General features: G+C 53.2%; 3 protein-coding genes across 13 annotated transcripts in view; 1 reads left to right on the plus strand and 2 right to left on the minus strand.

Annotated features, from left to right (window-relative positions):
- The window catches only part of GPSM1 (G protein signaling modulator 1), an 86,746-nt gene extending 84,120 nt beyond the window's left edge, over nt 1-2,626 (plus strand). For all 8 annotated transcript variants that reach the window (XM_068155875.1, XM_068155876.1, XM_068155877.1 and 5 more), the window contains one exon: nt 610-2,626. In XM_068155875.1, the coding sequence (XP_068011976.1) occupies nt 610-798 (189 nt within the window). In that variant the 3' untranslated portion in view covers nt 799-2,626. The remainder of the gene's footprint in view (nt 1-609) is intronic.
- A 5,138-nt stretch (nt 2,627-7,764) lies between these two features.
- On the minus strand, nt 7,765-9,239 carry DNLZ (DNL-type zinc finger). Its single transcript, XM_068155602.1, has 3 exons — nt 9,064-9,239; nt 8,638-8,777; nt 7,765-8,040 (listed from the first exon to the last, which is right to left on the minus strand). Exons 1-3 carry the CDS (start codon nt 9,226-9,228, stop codon nt 7,869-7,871), a joined length of 477 nt encoding a protein of 158 aa, XP_068011703.1. The 5' UTR covers nt 9,229-9,239; the 3' UTR covers nt 7,765-7,868.
- A 271-nt stretch (nt 9,240-9,510) lies between these two features.
- CARD9 (caspase recruitment domain family member 9) lies at nt 9,511-18,936 on the minus strand. Of its 4 annotated transcripts, none has more exons than XM_068155604.1 (12): nt 18,711-18,936; nt 17,045-17,182; nt 16,315-16,640; nt 15,732-15,911; nt 15,376-15,525; nt 14,824-14,949; nt 14,512-14,703; nt 13,752-13,793; nt 13,117-13,162; nt 11,628-11,698; nt 11,235-11,323; nt 9,511-10,426 (listed from the first exon to the last, which is right to left on the minus strand). In XM_068155604.1, the coding sequence occupies exons 1-12, from the start codon at nt 18,892-18,894 to the stop codon at nt 10,330-10,332; spliced, it is 1,641 nt and encodes a 546-aa protein (XP_068011705.1). In that variant the 5' UTR covers nt 18,895-18,936; the 3' UTR covers nt 9,511-10,329. The 4 variants fall into 4 exon arrangements, with proteins under 4 accessions (XP_068011705.1, XP_068011704.1, XP_068011706.1 ...); XM_068155603.1 differs by having other exon boundaries at nt 15,376-15,528; XM_068155605.1 differs by having other exon boundaries at nt 9,513-10,426; nt 11,247-11,323; nt 15,376-15,528.
- Nucleotides 18,937-19,649: the final 713 nt, after the last annotated feature.

Genomic DNA, 19,649 nt, shown 5'->3' on the forward strand with positions numbered 1-19,649 from the left:
AGAACCCTTTTGGTGAAGAAGTTTCTTCTGCTGTCCAATTTAAGCCTCCACTGGTGCAACTTGAGGCCATTTCCTCTCATCACTGGGGAAGGAGACCAACCTCCACCTCACTCCACCTCCCTTCAGGGAGCTGTAGGGAACCAGGTCTCCCTTCAGCCTCCCTTTCTCCAGCTCTCTCAACCACTCCTCCCCAGACCTGTTCTCCAGGCCCCTTCACCACCTTGGTTGCCTTTCTCTGGACCCACTCCAGAACCTCAACCTCTTTCATGTAGCGAGGGCCAGCCCCTCATCCCACCTGCCCTGCTGGGAGGGGCTGTGGCCAGGAGCTGCCCACACACAGCCCTGGGAACCCAGAGGTCCTTCTTTTGCCCCCAGGTCCTTCTTTTTACCTTGTCCTGAGGGCTGTGCTTTGCCACCATTCTACAAGCAAGAGGGTGGCTGCAGAACCTCCTTCCTGCTCAGAGCCTGCAGCCCTGGGCTGGGTCACTGCTCTGCCCCTGCGCTGGAGCCCAGGGGGTGCTCGTGTGCTGCAGCTGCCACTGGTCCCAGCCCTCAGCATGGACTGTGTGGCTCCTTCCCAGCCCTGAAGCCTGTTCTCCCCCCCTGCAGTCCTCCAGGATAGACGACCAGCGCTGCGCCCCGCCGGACTCCATCCCCCGCGGCCCGACCATGCCGGACGAAGACTTCTTCAGCCTCATCCAGCGCGTCCAGGCCAAGCGCATGGACGAGCAGAGGGTAGACTTGGCCTCGGCCCAGGAGGAAGCAGCAGAGGAGCAGCAGGGGCCTGGTTCCAGCTAAGAACTGGGGCTGGGCTCGGGGGGGTGGTTTTGGTTTCCTTTTGTTGTTTTGCCAAGAGCAAGCCCAAGGGCAGGGTGGCTTCGAGCCCCAGCTCCTGCGCTGCCACCCACCCGGCCCAGGAGCTGCAGCTCCCTGCTGCTGCAGCTGGCTGCTGCAGGCAGTGGCAGAAGGAGGCTCAAGGCTGGGGACAGTTTCTAAAGGAGAGTTTTTTCAGGCCCTGGGGCTGTGGTGCTGCTGGGCACAGCAGGAGGGCAGAGCTGGGCAGCCCTTTGCTTAGCCAGGGCCTGGTGCTGGCGGCAGGAGGAGCCCAGCGTGGACACTTAACTCCAGCCCTGCTGGCTTGTATCTCCACAACACTTCTGTTGTGCTGGGGAAAGGGAAGAGCACCTTTTCCAGGGTCAAGTCCTTCTGTCTTTCCTGTGTCCTGAGGTGACCCACAGTGGCTCCTTGCCTCCAATGCCCTGCTCAGCTTTGCTCTTTCTCCAGGAGGCCGTGAGCCCCCCTCCGAGGCTACAGCTGTGCTTTTAAACCTCCCCCAGCTCTGGTCATGGTCCCACAGACCTTAAAGCTTATTTTAGGGCTGCAGGGAGCCCTGTGACACCCCCTGTGCTTCCCCAGCCCCAGAGCTGTACCAGGCCCTCCTGTGCAGCACAGCACAGCCCCAGCCTCCCCTGAAGCCTGAAAGGCCACTGCCAGCTGCACAGCCTGAGCTGCAGGCCCAAGAGAGGGGGCCCTGAGCCTGGCAGAGGAGGGAGGAGGTCTCTGCCCATCTGCTCAGCAGCTGTGGGCAAAGCAAGGATTGTGGTGCCCCTGAGCCAGCAGCCTTGTGCAGGTGAGTGTGCCCAAGGCAGAAGCCTGCACTTGGCAATGACCCACAAAGGGTTTTGGGCACAGCCTGTCACAGCAAGCAGAAACATCCCCTCCTGTGTCTGACAGCAGCCAAGGGTACCAGCCCTTCCCTTCCCAAACCTGGGCTGAGCCCCTCCTGGTCCCTGCTGCTCTTGGCCAGGTGCTTGGGTTCTTCCTGATCTGTCTCAAACAAGTGGAGCCCCAGGAGGGGCTCCCCTCCAGCCTGGGAACTCAGCTCCACCCTCCAGTCACTTCCATCCCTTCCCCCTTTGGGACAGCTGGAGAAGCAAGCCCAGGGAGGAGAAGAGCAGAAATCTGACCTTGGGAGGTGGAGTAACTCTTCTTTGCTGGCCCAGATCTTGGCTTTCAGAAACTCCAGCCTGAGTTCTGCCCAAGCAGACTGTGTTCCTCTAGAGAACAACTCTGCACTTTCTATTTGAAATGCATTTGATGGAAACATTTCCAACCAGCAGTAAGATTTCTGGACCAGTGCTGCTGCTCCTCAGGCATTTACCCTGCCTGCACTGCCCCTGGGGAGGGGCAGCCACATTCTACCTGCTGCCAGGGAGCACTCACCTCTGACACTGCTGCAGGGACTGGCACTGCTTGGCCAAGGCTCAGCCTCTGCCCTGGACCTCCTCAGAGCTCGGGAGAAGCGACAGGACCTGCTCAGCCACCTCCACACTGCCCCAGCTGGTGTTTGTGAAGAGGAGGAGAACACTGAAGCTGAAGCTGACCAGCTGCAGGCTGGGGCAGCTCCCAGGCAGGGGGGGAAGGGGCAGGGGGAGCAGGGAGCTGGGAGGGGTGTTCATTCTTTGCCATATACTTGAAGGTCCCAGCTTATTTATTTCTCACATGTGCATTTGCTCATGTTCCTCTCTGGGGGCATTTCCCACCCACAGGTACTTTTGTTTTCTAAACAATAAGCTGCCAAATGAATTAATATATTAGAGATGAACACAGAGCAAGGGGAAGGGAGGGGTGGGGGGGGGGGGGCTGGTTGTGCTTAATAAATATTTGTGTCTAAGCTTCAGTGGCCACAGTTCATTGCCACCAGTCCTTGGCCAGCCTGGGGGCTCTGCCAGCAGAGAGCCAACACTGGCCCTTGGGAATGGGGCCAGGGGTGGGGGGTGGTCTCCTGTGGCAGACAGCACATCCTCCAGGGTTAAGAGAAGGGGGTAGGCACCCTCCTCCCCCTCCCTTTCCATGAGGAGCACCCAGTCTCTTGGCAGCAGCCCCCCAGCTCTGCCCACCTTAAAGGCACAGCACTGGGCTGGCACCATGGAGGACACACAAAGCATTCCCTGCCCAGGGCAGCAGCCCAGCAGTTCCCAGGGCACCAGGGCAGACACAGCCCTGCAGGGGCAGAGCCAAGGCCAGCTTCAGCCCTCCTGCAGGAACAGGGCTTTGCCTCCCCTGGCAGGGGCTCTGGCTCAGCTCTGGCTCAGAGCCTGCACAGTGCCTGGCCCAAAAGCTGCATCATGGCCCTGGTGCCACCTCCCAGAGGAAGAAGGCAGTGAGGGCTGCACAAGGCCCTGGCTGGAGGCAGTCACACAGCAGCAAGCAGCAGTGGGGGCTCATTCCAACACAGCAGGTGTGAGCAGGCCATTAGCCTTTGCTAGAGAGTGGCTCAGAGAGCAGCAGAGGAGCCAGAGCCAAGGCCCAGCTGCTCCTCTCATGCCTGGCTGACTGTGCTGGCCCCTGCCAGTCCTGAGCAAAGATTAATGAAAGCCACCAGCCCCTTCCCATCAGGCATTCCCACACCTCAGTGCCTGGACAGCAGAACTCTGAGGGTGACCTGGGGCCAGGGCCATGCTCCCAGCTCTGCAAAGGAGAGAGGCTGAGAAAGCAGAGAACTCCCTGTGAGTGAGGAGAGCTGAGCAGCTGGGGAAGGGAGAGGAGGCTCTCCAGCAAATGTTGGCTCTTTCAGAGCCCCTGAGAGCAGGAGGCAATGAAGCTCCAGAGCAGGAGGCAATGAAGCTCCAGAGCAGCTCACAGCTTGCCCTGGGTGCTGCTTCACTCTACCCTGCAGAGACAGTGGTGCTCCAGTGGCCAACTCCAACCCTCTCCCCCACACCCACAGCGCTTAGTGCCAGGCAGGGCAGAGCTCTCCCCTGCTGGCTATCCACAGACTGCCCAGGCCCACACAGAGCTAACACAGCCCAGCTGCCTGTCCAGCTCCTGGACTGCCAGGTAGGAGCTGCTACAGCTCAGGGTGCTGCCCACAGGGCAGGTCTGAAGGTACAGAGCACCAAAAACCCAACAAAACAGCAGATACTGAACACACACACACACCCTCAGCTGCACACCTGCTGAGAAGGGCCTGGGAGCCAGGGCTGATGTCAGGGCCCAGGGGGGCTCCTGTCTTGCTCATCTGCCAAGTCAGGTCAGGGCTGAGTCTCTGCACTTGCCTCAGCCCTCCCTGGAGCCTCCTGCTGCTGCTGCATCACTGAGCTTCAGCTGGCTGGAAAGGCTCAGCCTGCAGGGAGGGCTGTGCTGGCCCACAGCTCCCAGGAACTCTGGGGCTCAGTCTGGAGCTGGACAGCTTCTGGCAGCTCTCCACAGCAATCCTCTGGGACCCTGCTAGACCACTGGCTGAGTTAACTCCTGCATGGCTTTGCAGTGGGGCAGAGCCAACCCTGCACTGAACAGCCCAGCCCAGGGCACAAGCACAAGGGGGTTTGAGCAGAGAACTCACCTTCCCCTGCTGTGCCTCTCTGCCTACACTGCAGCAGGACCCAGAGGCCCAGAACCCACCCCCAGGCCCTCTGCAAGCAGCACAGCCAAGCAGTGATTGATTTCCCACCCCCAGTGCCCCTCCTCACTGCCCCCACTGATGCTGCAGGAGCCATACCTATCACCTAGCCTCCAGCTGCCACTCCAGTGAGGCTCCCAGGTGGCTCCTTGGTCCACCTGAGGCCTCCACAGCATAGCCAAGCTTGGCAGGGCTAGGCCAGCCCTTTCTGTGTCAGGCAGGGGAGGTACAGCCCCATGCAGCACCTCCCCCCCCATTCATGCACACCAGTAGGAAAAAGGAGCCAGGGGCTGATCAAATAGCCCCCAAAAATGAACCTCTGCCCCCAGCCTCACTCCTTGGGGGCTGTGAAATGCCTTCCCTCAGCAAGTCCACATCACCACTCACTTCCCAGCCCCCAAAACAACTGCCACTGCATGGGGCAGAACAGCAGGAACAGCAGCTAACAGAGGGGACCCAGAGGCACTCAGCAGCCTGATTCATGCTGGCATTTGGCTGCCCTGAAAAGGGAGGATTTGCTCCAAGAGGCAGAGAACAGAGACCAAGTATTTGCCATGGTGCAGACAAGCTCCTGTGGGACAGGGTTCAGAACAGGAGTCATTCCTTAAGAGCCACAGTCAAATGCTTCCAGGGGCATGCACATGGATTTATGTCTGCTGCCCAGCTTGTGAATGCTCCTCTGTGCCACAACCCTCACCCTGGCTGGCTGCACCAGCAGTCTCTCTGCCCTGCTCTGCTGCACCAGGCCCTTAGGTCACCTTTTTCCCCCCCTCTCTCACACCTGCAGCTCAGGAGCAAGGCTGCTTCTCCCTGCTCCCTCATCTTTGGCTAAAGCAAGGTCTGCTGGGCTACTTGGTGCTCAGGAGTCCCTGGGGGCTGCACCCCACAGCCCCTGCCTGCTGCAGACCCTTCTCAGGCACTGTTGGGCAGCAAGCTCTGTACTCCACACCAGGGCCTCACCCTGAAGATCTGCCTGCTCCCTGTCCCTTTGTGTTCTGTTCCTGGTGCTGACCTGAACCTCCAGCAGCAAAAAGCCACTCTCCACCCTCAGCTGTGGGTGCTGCAAGGCCAGCTGCACTGCTCCTGAGTGCCAGAGGATGTGGGCTGAGGAAACACTGCAATCTGCTGCCAGCCAACATGGGCACACACTGCTACAGCTTCCCACAGAACCATGGAATGCTCTGGGTTGGAAGGGACCTTTAAAGGTCACCTAGCCCAACCCCCCTGCAGCGAGCAGGGCCATCTCCAACCCGAGCACCTCGCTGAGTGGTTTGGGTTGGAAGAGACCTTTAAAGGTCACTTAGTCAAACTCCCCTGCAGCAGGGCAGGGACATCTGCAACCAGAAGGGTTTTTAATCACAGCAAACCCAAGCATCACCTTTCTGTAGCTGGGCCAGAGCCAGGGGTAGGAAGGGTGAGGCAGAGAGCAGGACAGTCAGGCTGTACAGGAAGGGAGTGCGGATCCTGCAGCAGCTGCTCTGCTCCTGCCCCTCGCAGGCAGCAGCACACTGCCAGCAGAATCCTGAGTCTGGGCTGGAAGGTAATAAAGTAAGCACTCTGCAGCAGGGTGCTAATGTGTGCCAGCAGCTCACATCAGGGTGAGTGTGCAGCAGGGTTGCAAGAGGCAAGATTCCTGCTCCTAATGAAGAGCGCCCCCAGGATCCGAGCGCACACAGGCTGGCTGAGGGATGAAGCTCCTGCCCTTCAACCCTGTTTCATCACCCTGAACTTATGGTAGCAACAGGAAAACAGGGCTCCTTCCCTTCACCCTGACCCATGCTGACAATGCAACACCTACACAGTGACAGAGCAGCTCAAGGAAGCTCATTAGCACTCACTACATCCAAGGCTCTCACTGGAGGCTCTGCTGAAGGAACTGGCTTGGGGCAGCACAGAGACACAAAGGCCAAGAGGGATTTCACTGCTTTCTACAGTTCCCCCATGAGAGGATGTAGATAAAAGAGGCAGGCTCTCCTCAGCAGTGCACAGTGTTTGGGAAGAAGGTAATGGAGCAAGCTGGAACACAGGGAAGTCCAGCTAGATGGTGAGTTTATTTACCATGGGATTATGAAACACCAGAGCAGGAGTCCAAAGACATGCTGCATCTCCATCCTGAGATACTCCAGACAAGACTCTGAGCATCCTGACTCTGAACAATGGGGATGGACTCTAAACCTCCAACCTGGAGGCTGTGAGCATCCTGAGCGTGAACAAGGAAGCTGGGCTAAAAACCTCCAACCTGAAGGCTGTGAGCATCCTGATTGTGAACAGTGAAGCTGGGCTAAAAACCTCCAACCTGAAGGCTGTGAGCATCCTGAGTATGAACAAGGAAGCTGGGCTAAAAACCTCCAACCTGAAGGCTGTGAGCATCCTGATTGTGAACAGTGAAGCTGGGCTAAAAACCTCCAACCCGAAGGCTGTGAGCATCCTGACTCTGAGCAACAGGGTTGGACTAGAAACCTCCAGCCTGACTTGTTCTTTGATTGCAAGTTTAAAAGCATAAAAAGCAGATTCTTCCCTGTACTTCAGGCTAACAGATCTCAAGAGGAGTTAACCTTCCTTGCAGGCAGCACATAAGCCCTACCCAAGTGCACTTCCATCACCTCACTGCCTGATTCATCACTACCCAGCTGCTACTTGCAGCATAATTTCATGTATGAAATTATTGTTGTTCCATTTAACTGATCTTAACGTGCAGAAGCAGCAGCAGCATTAATAAGCACCTCAATATCTGTCAAGAAGCTCAAAGACAACTTTCTAGGTGCCCCACTTCTCTCCAACATGCTTCACAAACATTAGCTCTGCCTTCACACCCATCCTCCCCCTCACCAACAAGGAGTTGCATAACCCCAGCACCGGGAGCAGCTCACACACTCATCACCCTGGGTTTGATTCCCAGGCATGGGGCTGATGCTCTCACAGGGACTGTCAGCCCTGGCACAAGGGGCACAGAAGCAAAACTCTGGGAGGTGGCCAAGGAAACAAAAAAAGCTGCAGGTAAGTGCAGTTAGAGCTGATGACCTGCCCCTCTCCTGGCTTTGCAGACTCAGGTGGGGTTGAGGCACATCTCAGGTGGCATCAATTACCTCTTCTGCTCAGCTGCTCCCCCACAGGATCCACCTCCACCACTTCTGGAACCTGCCACACCTAGGCCAGGCCGAGAGACATCACTAAAGCCTACAGCTCCAGCTCCCTGGACCCAGGCACACACACAAAGAATTACTGTCTCCTTCCTCAGCAGAGAACACCACCAGGCTCCTGACACCGAGGCTCAACTCAAAGTCAGCAAAACAAGTACCAGAAGAGAAAATATCCACATTCCATCTCCAAAAACATCAGCAAGACAAAGACACACCACAGAGAAAAGACCAACACCCCAGTTTATTTTAAACACAAACTGTTGAAACCATGGAATAAAGGTCAGAAGTCTCTGCTGCCATCAGCAGAAGGACACCAGTCCCACTCCTCAGGTCTGTCCCTTGCTGCCAGGCTCTGGGGGCAGCTCCCCACTTTCTCCCTCTGAGGACTGACCTTGAGACCTGGTGTCTGCTGAGCTTTCCAGAAGCAGTTCCACAGCTTCCTCACCAACCACACGTCTCACCTTCTCCCCTTTGGCAGCCAGGATCTCCTCAATATTCCTTAACAGCGAGGCAGAAACCAACAGTGACACCAGAGCAAAGGCTGGGGGGCAGTCAAGCACAGGCTCACCCTCATGCTTTGCTCCCAGGATTAGCTCTGCACAGTGAATCACAACTGAGCATCACCAGCACCTTAGGAAGCTGATAAAACCACCCCAACCTTCTGGGACTATTTTCATCCATTAGGATCAGTAATTTAGCAATTATGGCTAAGAGGTTTTTCAAGGTATGTCAGGGAGCTAAAAATCACTGGTGTTCAGCAGCAGATGGGTGTAGGAGTTTGAAGTGCTGAGTCAGGAGAGCCTAGTGGTGATCTGGTAAAACCTGAGGGACAGAAGAACCCCCAGGGGCAGTAATTCACCTGCTGGCACCAACAGGGATGTCTGATCACAGCTTCACTCCGTTTATTCAGACAGCAGACAATGGTGATCAGATTAGAGGAGACTGTAAAGCCCTTTTTGTGTGCTTTACTGAACTGTACACAGCAAAAGCTTCAGTATTATCCGAACTGCATGTTAAAAGCATCACAGAAATAAGCTACCAGCTCAGGAGGAGCCAAACTCCCTTCCTGAGCACCAGTGCTGCTGGCACACTCACCTCTTGCCCTCCAGGTCCGAGAACCAGCCCAGGTTATCGGCTATGACGTGGTGATTCCCGCAGCCGGGACACTTCACTATCACCACCCCGTTATGATAGGCCAGCTTGGAGATCGTTTTGGCTGACCGGGTCTGGCAGACCTGCAAGGCAAACAAAGCGGGGTTGACGACTACAGGAACTGAAGCTTCTGAAGAGGAAAAAATAACAGCCCCAAAACTACCCGATTAAAATGTTTCTTTGCCCCTCCCTCACCTCTATCACAGGCGGACGATCGCGTTATAATTCCTTGTGGCTTCAAAAGTGCTCCACAGCGCGGATCCGGCGCAGACCTCCCCGGGCCCGGGGCCTGCTCTACCACAGCCCGCAGCGCCGCCCCGGCCCTCACCCACCGCCCCGGCCTCGCCCTCCCTGCCCGCCCCAGCCCACCTTGCAGGTGTACACCAGGCCATAGTGCGTGGCTTTCACCTGCCCCGCGGCGGCGGCGCTGCAGGCCGGGCGGCGAAGCTGCGGGAAGGGCGAGGAGCGGCGCGGCCGCCATGGCTGCGCGGTGCGGAGCAGAGCCCAGGCCAGCGCTCGCGCCGCACGCTGCATGGCGCTGGCGCAGGCGCACCGAGCGGCAGCAGTTGAGGCTGCGGCGGCCATGTTGAGTGTGGGCAAACACAGCTGGCGATGGCGATAGCCATACGTGAGGACAAGCGGCGGCGGCCATGTCAACTGAGGGCAATCGCCGGCGCCTTCCCCGTACCACCGGGAACTCGACCTTGCGGTCGGTGGCAGCGGTAGCTGCTGCCCCGGCGACGTAGCAGGAAGCTGACTTTCATTAAAAAGTAGCTCACCCTGGGCCTCATCAGGCATGAAGCAAGCGTGACGCCTCAGGGCTTTGGGCCCACGACTGATTTCTTCCTGTTTAATATTTAACCCTAGGGTTGTTTTGGGTTTTAATATTTAATCCTGTATGACTCCACACCTCTCACATCTCCACATTTCCAATAGAGACACGGGTGAAGGGATGTCAGGAGCCTGGTGGTGTTCTCTGCTGAGAAAGGAGACAACTTCTTTGTCTGTGTGCCTGGGTCCAGGGTGGTGTAGCTGTAGCTGGAGGCTTTGGTGGTGTCTCTTAGCCTGGCCCAGGTGTGGCATGGCTGCAGCTGGTTCCAGAGGTGGTGGAGGTGGATCCTGTGGGGGAGCAGCTGAGCAGAAGAGGCAATTGATGCCACCTGAGATGTGCCTCAACCCCACCTGAGTCTGCAAAGCCAGGAGAGGGGCAGATCAGCAGCTCTAACTGCACTCACCTGCTGCTTTTTCGTTTCCTTGGCCACCTCCCAGTGTTTTGCTTCTGTGACCCTTGTGCCAGGGCTGACAGTCCCTGTGAGAGCATCAGCCCCATGCCTGGGAATCCCACCCACAACTAATTTCTTTCTGTTTAATATTTAATCCTAGGTTTTTTGGTTTTAAATATTTAATCCTATATTACTCCACACCTCTCACATCTCCACATTGCCAAGAGAGACAGGGATGAAGGGATGGCAGGTCTCAAAACACCAGCATCCCATTGGAAACATCAACTTGCCATACATGTTTGGTTAGGGGTTTTAAAATCTTAATCTTAGAATAATCCATTGAAAGAGCAATGCAGAGGGCATGGCAGCCCCTAGAGCAGGCTGGTGTAGGCCTCACAGCTCACTCCTGCTCTCAGGAGCCTTCAGTGTCGGTGTTGTCGCTGCCAGTGGTGTTCTCCCAGTCCGCCTCGTGGTGCCGGTCCTTTGGTACCATTCTCATTGCTCTCTTTCTGAAAAGAAGATGAGAGGTTGAAGTTTTGGAGGTTTTCTGCAAGCAGCTGGTATCTGAATGCTGAATCTGGGGAATTCAGTGGGGAGGTTCAGTATGTGTCAATCCACTTGGTGTTGAAGTGAACATCACACACCCAACATGAAGCAAGCACGGGTTAAAAACAGGTCTACACTGATAAGGGCATTCTTACCTTTCTTGAAGTGTGGTGTGTGGCTGATACTCAGTTAAAGAAGCTGAAAAATCCTACCCAAAGTCCTTTCTTTAATAAAAGAAATAGTATTGGCAACTATCACAAGCATAGTTCAGAGTGTCGTTAAGAGCACTTCTGTCTACTGCTAGAACTAAGGCCCCTGGCTGACAAGTTGTCAGGTCTCAGGCTCCATAGAGGCAGTGACTTCACCAGGCACTTGGAGAACAGACCTTCAAAACTAGCATCTGAAGAGGGCAGAGGGGAGAAATCTACTGCCACTCAAGTCATGGGAGCATGGACTTGAATGTCAGCAGTATGTCAGATGGACAATGAGTGTCACACAGATTTTGCTCCATGAGAGGACATCTATCCCATTCATTGAATTAGAAATACTTCAGTCCAGAGCTAATGGGATCATTGCGATCTTGCCTCCCTCTGGTACTAAACCAGGAGGCTCCACCAGTTCAGCAGGAAGCATGAACCTCTGAAGATAAGGTCTAGAATGAATTTATGCCCTCCATGAATCAAGCTTGGGGACAGGGGATGGACAGGAAAGGAGACACAGAAGAAGTTACTCAGTCAAGTCATATGTTAGTCACAAGTTAGTCCAGCTTACTGAAGTCCAGACCTTCGATAGCGCTCAAAGCAGTCCTTCATCCTCCTCCTCTCCTTTTCTGCCAGATCCTCATTGGCTAAGCCACACTCCTTCAAGTGGAGGGGGAAAAAAAAACGAAGAGAATCCACACAAATATTAAACTGTAAATTCCATACCCAGAGATCAAGACCAGAAAGTAATCAGCTGATGTTTCTAAGCACAGATGGAGAACTTGCCATGGTAAAGTGTTTCTGCTGTTCAGAGCTCACCCTTTTGGGAGGGTGAATTTGGCACAAAGTGTTCAGGTTTTCAAAGCTCTGCAGCTGTTTACAGGCTTCTCAAACCATCACTAACAAGAACATAGAGATCACAAGCCCCAGCCATAGTAAAGAAGAGCCTACAAGATGGTCTTACAGTGGGTGACTTTGGAGGCAAACCGCTCTCTCCCGTGCTAAATTGCTGGGTTTGTCCTTCAGGATAATCTTCTGAGAGAAGGAAAAAAAAATCACAGCTTTAGTCACAGCTGCCAGTGCAAAGTAACTTCCTCCCCCTCTTTGCCAATCCCTCAAACAGCAACAGTTGTAATGGAACAGCTACCCAGCACTACACGAGAGTCAACAGCAGAACTGAAACCAAGTCCCCCAAACCTTCAGGATTCATTCACAGGACTGAGTCACTTCTCATTTCACTCAAACCCTAGATCTTGCTCAAGATGATGAGGTTTCCCATCAGGCTCAGAAAGAAGCTTTCCAATTTCTGCTTGTGCAGGAACAAAATGAACCTTTGCAAAGCAGCAGCTCTGCTTAGCATCATTTAAAAGAGCCATGCTAGAGGTTATCATGAGCAATCAAGTGGATCATCATTTTAACCATAATTTGTTCCTTCCCCCCCAAAAAAAACTAAGTTGTCCATATCAGCTCATCCTGCATTTTAGTGAAACTCCTTGTATAGTGAGGAGGTATTGTGAGGCATGTTTTGGATTGAGTGAAGTAGAACAGAAAAGGGCTTTGGGGAGCAGTACTGTTCAGCTTTGGTGAAAAAGCTCCCATCTTAAATTAAAAGATCATTTGGATCTTCCAGGAGATCAGAGCAGAAAACTGCTGCTGCTGTGCCAGTCTCCTGCATTTCTCAACAGGCTCTGAAAGAGAATGTCAAGTTCTCAGAGGAGCCTGTTCACTGCTTTTTCCCCACACTGCTGAATCATTTCCACTGGGGATGCCACAGAAACAGAAGCAGTGACAGCATTAACTACACGGTTCTGCTTTTGTGAGCACAGCCTGCAACAGAAAAGAGAAGAGGGGAGGGACAGATCCCTGGAGAAAGCCACATGGTCGAGCTGAAATGGAAGGATGTTTGTTCTGTTCTAGGCTCTGACACAAATGCAAGAGGAGTGAGGAGAAAAAAGGCACCCAGGAGCTCTCTCTCAAAGGCAGCAGGTGCTTTTTCCTGGACAAGTTCAGCAGACAGATTACCTCAAGAAAAAGCCTCAGGGTCCCAGAGATGGTCTAATGATACCACTCCCCCCAGGTCATTCAGCTACATGAAAGACCCTTTGAGAGATTATGATAGTGAAAAGCCTGTGGAGCTTTTTATCTCAGAAAAGCTTTCCAGGCATTCACTGCTCCCAGCAGCTGGGGACATGTTCTTCTTTTATAGGTGAGAGAGCTGCTGGTACAGCAGAATGCCTTGATTTATGGGTACCTACTTGGAGTCAACTCAAGGAGGTCTTACTCAGAGTGCCAAGCACACCCCGCTGAGAAGCATCACTCCCAAACCAAGTCCCCACTTGGACTACCTGTTCTTCACTAGAAATAAACCCCAGGAATGTCTTTGCCTGCTCTTTTGAGGCACTGAATCATCCTCTCACAAATGTTACTCTACCTTTTCCCAAGCAAAGCCTTACTTTTAGCTGGTTCTGTATCTTCATCTAGGTGACCATGAAGGGTAAGCTATGGGATAGAAACAGAGCACAAATGTGAGAGCTGTCCCTTATTGTGTCTCAGAGTGAGCAGAAACAGGATGGAAGAATGTAAGAAAGGACATGCATAGACCTGACCTTTCCCTAGTGCAGCTTGCTGTGACCAAGAGACTGAGCCAGAAGTTACAGAGCTACTCATCCTCCATGGACAGATCCTGTTCCTTTGGCCTCAACTATACTTTTAGCCTCCAGACACTGTGACACTCACTTCCACACTGAAGTTATGAACTAAATGAAAACCATTTTTACTACAGATGTCCCTGGGGTGAGACTTATTTTAGTCTGCTCTCCCACAAAGCAGACAATTAGAAGCAACTCAAAATAAACCAAGTCCCCTGATGTGCTTAAACTCAACAAGTCTTGTTGATTGAGGCCATAACTGTGTCCTACCCTTGAAATCTCAGGACACAGGGAGAATCAGTCACTGGCCTGTGTACTTTTTGGTGTCACAGAAACTGAGCCTGAGCCATGGACTGGAAACTGCTGTTACCTGGGAAACTGTGAGGAATGTGAAACCATCCCAGCAACATAGTGAAAGGTAAACAGGGCACTGTACTCACCTCCTGGGAATCTCTGGAGGAGGCATCATCCAGGTCAGAGGTCTGAAATAAAACCAGCATAAATTGTTGGAACTGGAACAGGTTGCCCAAGGAGGTGGTGGAGGCCCCATCCCTGGAGATACTCAAGGTCAGGCTTGATGGGGCTCTGAGCAACCTGATCTACTGAGGATGTCTCTGCTCACTGCAGGAGGGGTTGGGCTAGGTGACCTCTAGAAGTCCCTTCCAACTCAGTGCATTCTATGATTCTAAAGCAATCATTCCTTATAAGCAAGAAGTGGTACTAAGGGAATAGACAGCAGTCTGAAAGCTCCAGAAACCAGAGAAGTGTGGCCTTCCTCCCTCCTACACTCCTGTCTGATGGCTTGGAGAAAGTACACCACATACCCCCCTAATTAAAAGGCCCAATGTATGGAGTTTCATTCCAGAAACTTCAGCACTCTTAACCTTTGCTCCCATTTCATCCAAATGGCTCACACTTGGTCTCTAAAGAGAGCTCACTCTTTGGGGCTTGAGGACCCCCTCATCACCTCTGCACATGCTTCAAACACAAAAGGCCTCAACTTGCATCATCTGTGCCTGGAACCAGGGTGATGTAACAGGAACCATCACTTCATTATTCTAAACTCAGCATTTGCAAGGAAATGGTCACCCACACGGCTGCCTGCTGACTTCACACTGCTCTGGGGCAAAGCCCTCAGAACTGGCCCCAGCTCTGGCCAGCTTCCCAACCCACACACAGAGGACAGCCCCACAGACACACCGGTGTGGGTAGCTCCAGCTGCAACCTTTTCAGTTTGGCTTCAGTAGCCAGTAACTGGCTCTCCTTCTGGAAGAGCTGCAGCTGCAGTTCGTCACAGCGCTCCCCCAGCTCCCGGATCTGCTTGCGGTGAGCGTCCCTCTCCACCAGGCTCTTGGAGTACTGCGTGTAGAACTGCTCTCGAGTCAGGAGTGCCTGGCGGGAGGGACAGCGTGGTGGCACGTCACACACCAGCACAGTCAGGGTAACAGTACCTGCCCCCATCAGACAGCAGAGCAGGGATCAGCAGCAGCTCCAAGAGCAGTGTTTGATCACCTGGTCTCTCTCTGAAGCCACTTCCTCCATCTGCTGCAGGACAGCTTCAATTCGCCTTTTGTACATCTGGGAGTCCTTCCTCAGAGATGTGCACTGTAGTTCAAGCATCTCTTTTTCCTCTGCATACTGTTGAGACAAGGTCGAAAAGCACTCTGCTTGGGGGCAGAGTCTGACCTAGACTCTCACCACTCACAACACAGATTGCTATGGCCAGACCTCCATGCAGTGTCAAAGTTTGGCCAGACTGTCCAGTCGGGGCAAAGCCAACCAGAAGGTTGGTCAACATCACTAAGAGCACTGCTAACATGATGGATTTATGTCAGTCATGATAAAAGCTCCCTCTACCCTCCAGGCTGAAGCAGGGACTGTTAATTAACACAGCCTTTACCAGGTAACAATTAACGCCACGGGCAGAGCATGCTAGGACATTAGGGAGCCTTATTTCAACAAACTAACACAGACACACTAGAGTAGGAGCAGCAAGGATTGCTGCTGAGCAGCTCCTCTGCTCCACTGGCAAGACACTGCAGTTTTTCCCTCTGCTGATCTTACTTTGTCCTGGAACACCTCAGCTCGCTGCAGCTGCTTGCGAAGGCTGTAAATGGTCTTCAGCAGCTCCCGGCGCTCTTCCAGCATCTGGCTGCAGTCGTTCTCCAGAGTCTCCCTGGAGAGGCTCTTCTCCAAACTCTGTTCCCTGGCAACCTGCTGGACATAAAAAAAAATTATAGGTGAGATACAGCAGCCATCTAACTCCATATGAAGTCTCTTCTCACAGACCTACAAGCTCTATTGGACATGAGAGGAGAAAGCCAGAACAACCCACACGGTCTTCAGTGCAGCCTCATCACTGCCCTGGCCGCTACAGATAATCGCTTCTCAGGAGTCCACTTCCAGCCACTCTCACCAACCTGGAGAGTGTTCTCCAGCTCCTGATTCTTGGCCAAGAGCAGCTCCTTCTCCTGCTGGATCTCCCATACCACCTCATGGCTCGGGCGCTGCTCCATGGCATGTTTCAGTTTCATGCTGTGCTTCCGCTCCAGCCGGCAGTCATCCTCGGCCTTCATGAGGCTGTGCTTCAGGCGATCGATCTGCAGGAAGGTCCAGAGCTCATGAGGAACAGAGAGAAAGCTCTGGCCAGCAAAAGCAGTTCTTACTCCCTTCCCCACACAAAACATGAGACAAGTTTCTCCCCAGCTTTGTCTTCCCCAGGATGCTGTGGTGACCAGAGTCCTGCCTGTGTGCTAAATGGATACATGCTGCCATTGGGAGGGAGCCCGGTCTTGAAGGAGAGGAAGACTTAATTCTCCACAGCATAGCTTGCAATACATGGGCCTGCTGAGCTAGACACCACCAGGACATGCCACCTGCTAGAGAAGATGGACAGAACCTAATGCTGGACTGGTGCAGACCATGCTGAGCAAAGACAAGTCTGGTGCACAGCCTTCCAGGGATCAGACAGGAAGAGGGAAGCTTTGGAACAGGTTGCCTGACCTCCAGCACCAGGTCGCGGTTCTTCATGAGGGCAGCGCTCTTCTCCTCGCTCTGCCTGGCGTAGTTCATGGCCAGGCTGTAGTTCTCGTCCTTGCACTTCCGCAGCTCCTTGCTCAGGCTGTCCCTCTCCTCCTTCATCTTCTGTGCCCGCTCCTGGTGCTTGTGGAGCAGGCTGTCCCTCACCCACATCTCTCTGATGGTGTCCTCTTTGCTGTGCAGCCACACGGTGAGCTCCTGCACCTTCCGCCGCTCCTCCTGCACCGTGCTCTGCAGCTTCATGATCTCGTTCATCAGGAGCTGGCTCAGGCCAGATTCCCCAGCAGTGTCTGTTTGGTGGGCAGGTGTCAGTCCCTGCTGTCCTCTCTGCTCCCCAGCAGCACCTACAGGAGGGGCTCCCACCCACGTATCACTGCAGCTCAGGACCATCACAAGCACAAGCGTGCAAACCCTGAAGGGGTGTGATCAAATTATTCCTGCAGCTTCCCCCCTGCTCTGTGCCCTTCTGTATCAGTTTCCCTGACAGAACAGGCAGAAGAATTGATCCTTCTGCTCCCTTTTTCACTCCTTCCAGCTCCAGCCTGTGATACCAGCAGGGCCACTCTGTCCAGAACCCTTCAAACCACACAGACTAAGCCAGGGAACCTCCCGACTCTGCTCACCAGAGGTGGGGAGAGGCAAAAGGGGAGGTGAATCCCATTTGCACAGCAACACCAAAGAGCAGAAGCATTACCTATAATCGTAGAGAAAACCCTGCTGGGCTCCTTGCCAGTTATTTTCTTGTACAGTTGTGGATAATAAAGCTCAAGACTTTCCAGAAATGCCTCAAAACCCTTGTGTCCTGTTCTCTGAAGAATGTCCAGAAGAACACCTGAAACAACAGCAACAGGGTGAATATTCTCTGAGGTTATTGCTTTACCTGTTTCTAACATAACAAAAAATTGCTCCCCTTTTCCCACACACAGATTCAAGGCCCTGGGATCAAATCCCCTCAGCTAATCCTAACCAGCTGTTACTACACAGAAGCATTTTAGTCGTGAACAGTTAAAAGTTAACCCTTGTACCTAGCTCCCATTCATAAAGCAGACCTCAGAAGAGCACTTTCTGTTACCCTGCTGATAATCACACAAAAGGGGAGTTAAAACAAAGCACCATGGCAGTTTCTGCAGCTCAAGGCTCCTCTTCCATATACCAAAGGCAAAAAATAGGGGAAAAGGGAGCACTGGTGTAAGAACTCTGCACAAAAATACAGAGGTAGCAGGGACAAGCCCAAGAGAACCTGGACTAAAAAGACTTTGAGCTCAGTTTCCTACTTTGGCTAGAAATACTCTGTACCAAATCAAGGCTGGAGGGGGGGTGGGGTGTGCTGCTTTTCTGTGATGCAGTTTCCCAGTCTGGAAAACAGGGGAAATAATATTTATTCTTTTTTTTTTCCCCTTCTCTCAATGACCCTCAGTAATTTATCTGTAAGAGTTAATCCAACCCAAAAGATGTACTAATAGCACAAGGCAGTCTTCATTCTCCCTGTCTGGAAGAAGCCCAGCGCTGTAAAGAACAGTCACAAAGAGTTTACTTCATGTGCTGCCAGCATCCCCTCAAACCCCAGAAGATAGGAACAAGGGACAATAAATGTGAATTCATCTTGGAAATCTCCCTCTGCAAAAGTATTACACAAGAAAGGCCTCGTGGGGGAAACCCAAGCAACTCCCTCCCTTATGCTAATCAAGAGGTGCAGGGCAGCAAAAGGCTGCACACCCTCTCTGCCCAAGGATGCAGTGACAGCTTGAACATAGAAGATTTTACCTCAATGTGAGAAGAAACTTCTTTACAGTGAGAGTGACAGAGCACTGAAACAGGCTGCCCAGAGAGGTTGTGGAGCCTCCAATTAGGTGGTGTTGGGTGATAAGTTGGACTCGATGATCTTGAAGGTCTTTTCCAACCTATTCCATTCTTATTCTATTCTATTTCTATTCTCTGGAGACTTTCAAAACCCACCTGCATGCATTCCTGTGCAGACCACCCTAAGTGATCCTGCTTTGGCAGGGGGTTGGACTGGGTGATCTCTTGAGGTCCTTTCCAACCTCTAATGTACTGTGATATGGCAGGGGGGTTGGAACTAGATGATCCTTGTGGTCCCTTCCAACCCTGACTGATACTATGATACTACTATGATACTACTATGATACTATGATTTGCATTCCTCCTCTCCCCACAGTGCTGGAGAAAGTGGAGGGGACAGAGGCTGCACAGCAGTGCCTCCACCATTTGTGTACTGCTGTGGTAGTCTAGGAGCAACGCATTCCTTCAGGCCCAGTCCGTTAGCACTCTTCCAGTCTGCTCTCCTAGGAGGTGACAAAGCATGGGAGCACCTAAGGGGCCAGCAGGTGCTCCTCACCCACCTGCCTTCCGTTTGCGCACGACCAGGCTGGGGTCGTTGAGAACCTGCTCCTCGTCGTCGTGGCTGAGGACCTTGCACTGGCGCAGGTAGGGCGTCAGGCGGCAGGGGTCGATCACAGAGATCAGCTTCACACGGAAGTTCTCCAGGTCATTCCAACATGCTTCATCCTTATCTTCTTCCAACATGCTGGAGAGTGAGCAGCGTCGATGGGCAGCGCTGCTCCGCTGCTGCTGAGGGAGCAGCGTCGATGGGCAGCGCTGCTCCACTGCTGCTGAGGGAGCAGCGTCGATGGGCAGCGCTGCTCCGCTGCTGCTGAGGGAGCAGCGTCGATGGGCAGCGCTGCTCCACCTTGAGACAACAAAGCGGAACTCCAGCGAGCAGACCCCAAGCCTCTAGAGCAGTGGGGGATGTGTGAAACCAAGAATGTTAACAGGCTGGCAATGCAAAAGCACCCTTCAGATACAGGAACACATCTCCCACGTGGGCTTTCACTCAGTGCTTGCAAGTCACCTGCAGAACATGGGGATACAGGACAGCTCTACCTGACAGAGCAGTGAGGAACCAGGCTGGAGGTCTCAGCAGCTGTAAGGCTAGTGCCAGTGCTGCTGACATGTGCAGGAGAGCTAGAAGGAAATCTTGAGAAAGCAGAAGTCACCCAAGCTTGATGATTTTGGACTTGATGATCTTTGAGGTCTTTTCCAACCTTATTGACTCTATCATTTCCCTCCAACCAGCCGAACATCTCCCAGATCTCATTGCAAGAGGAAAGTGAAACTATTTAGCAACAGGCCCACTGGTGACAGTCAGTGAGGACTTCATGAAGAGAGAGAAATCCAACTCAAGACTCCCAGCAGCCCACCCCAAGGAAGTGCTGTCAAATCTCAGACATTACCATGGACTCTCCAGATTCTCAGCTATGCTTAGAATTAACTCTTTAATC

The sequence above is a fragment of the Melanerpes formicivorus genome, unplaced genomic scaffold (assembly GCF_026170545.1).
Source record: "Melanerpes formicivorus ecotype bairdi unplaced genomic scaffold, bMelFor1.0.p_v2 SCAF_33, whole genome shotgun sequence".
NCBI classification, from domain to species: Eukaryota; Metazoa; Chordata; class Aves; order Piciformes; family Picidae; genus Melanerpes; species Melanerpes formicivorus.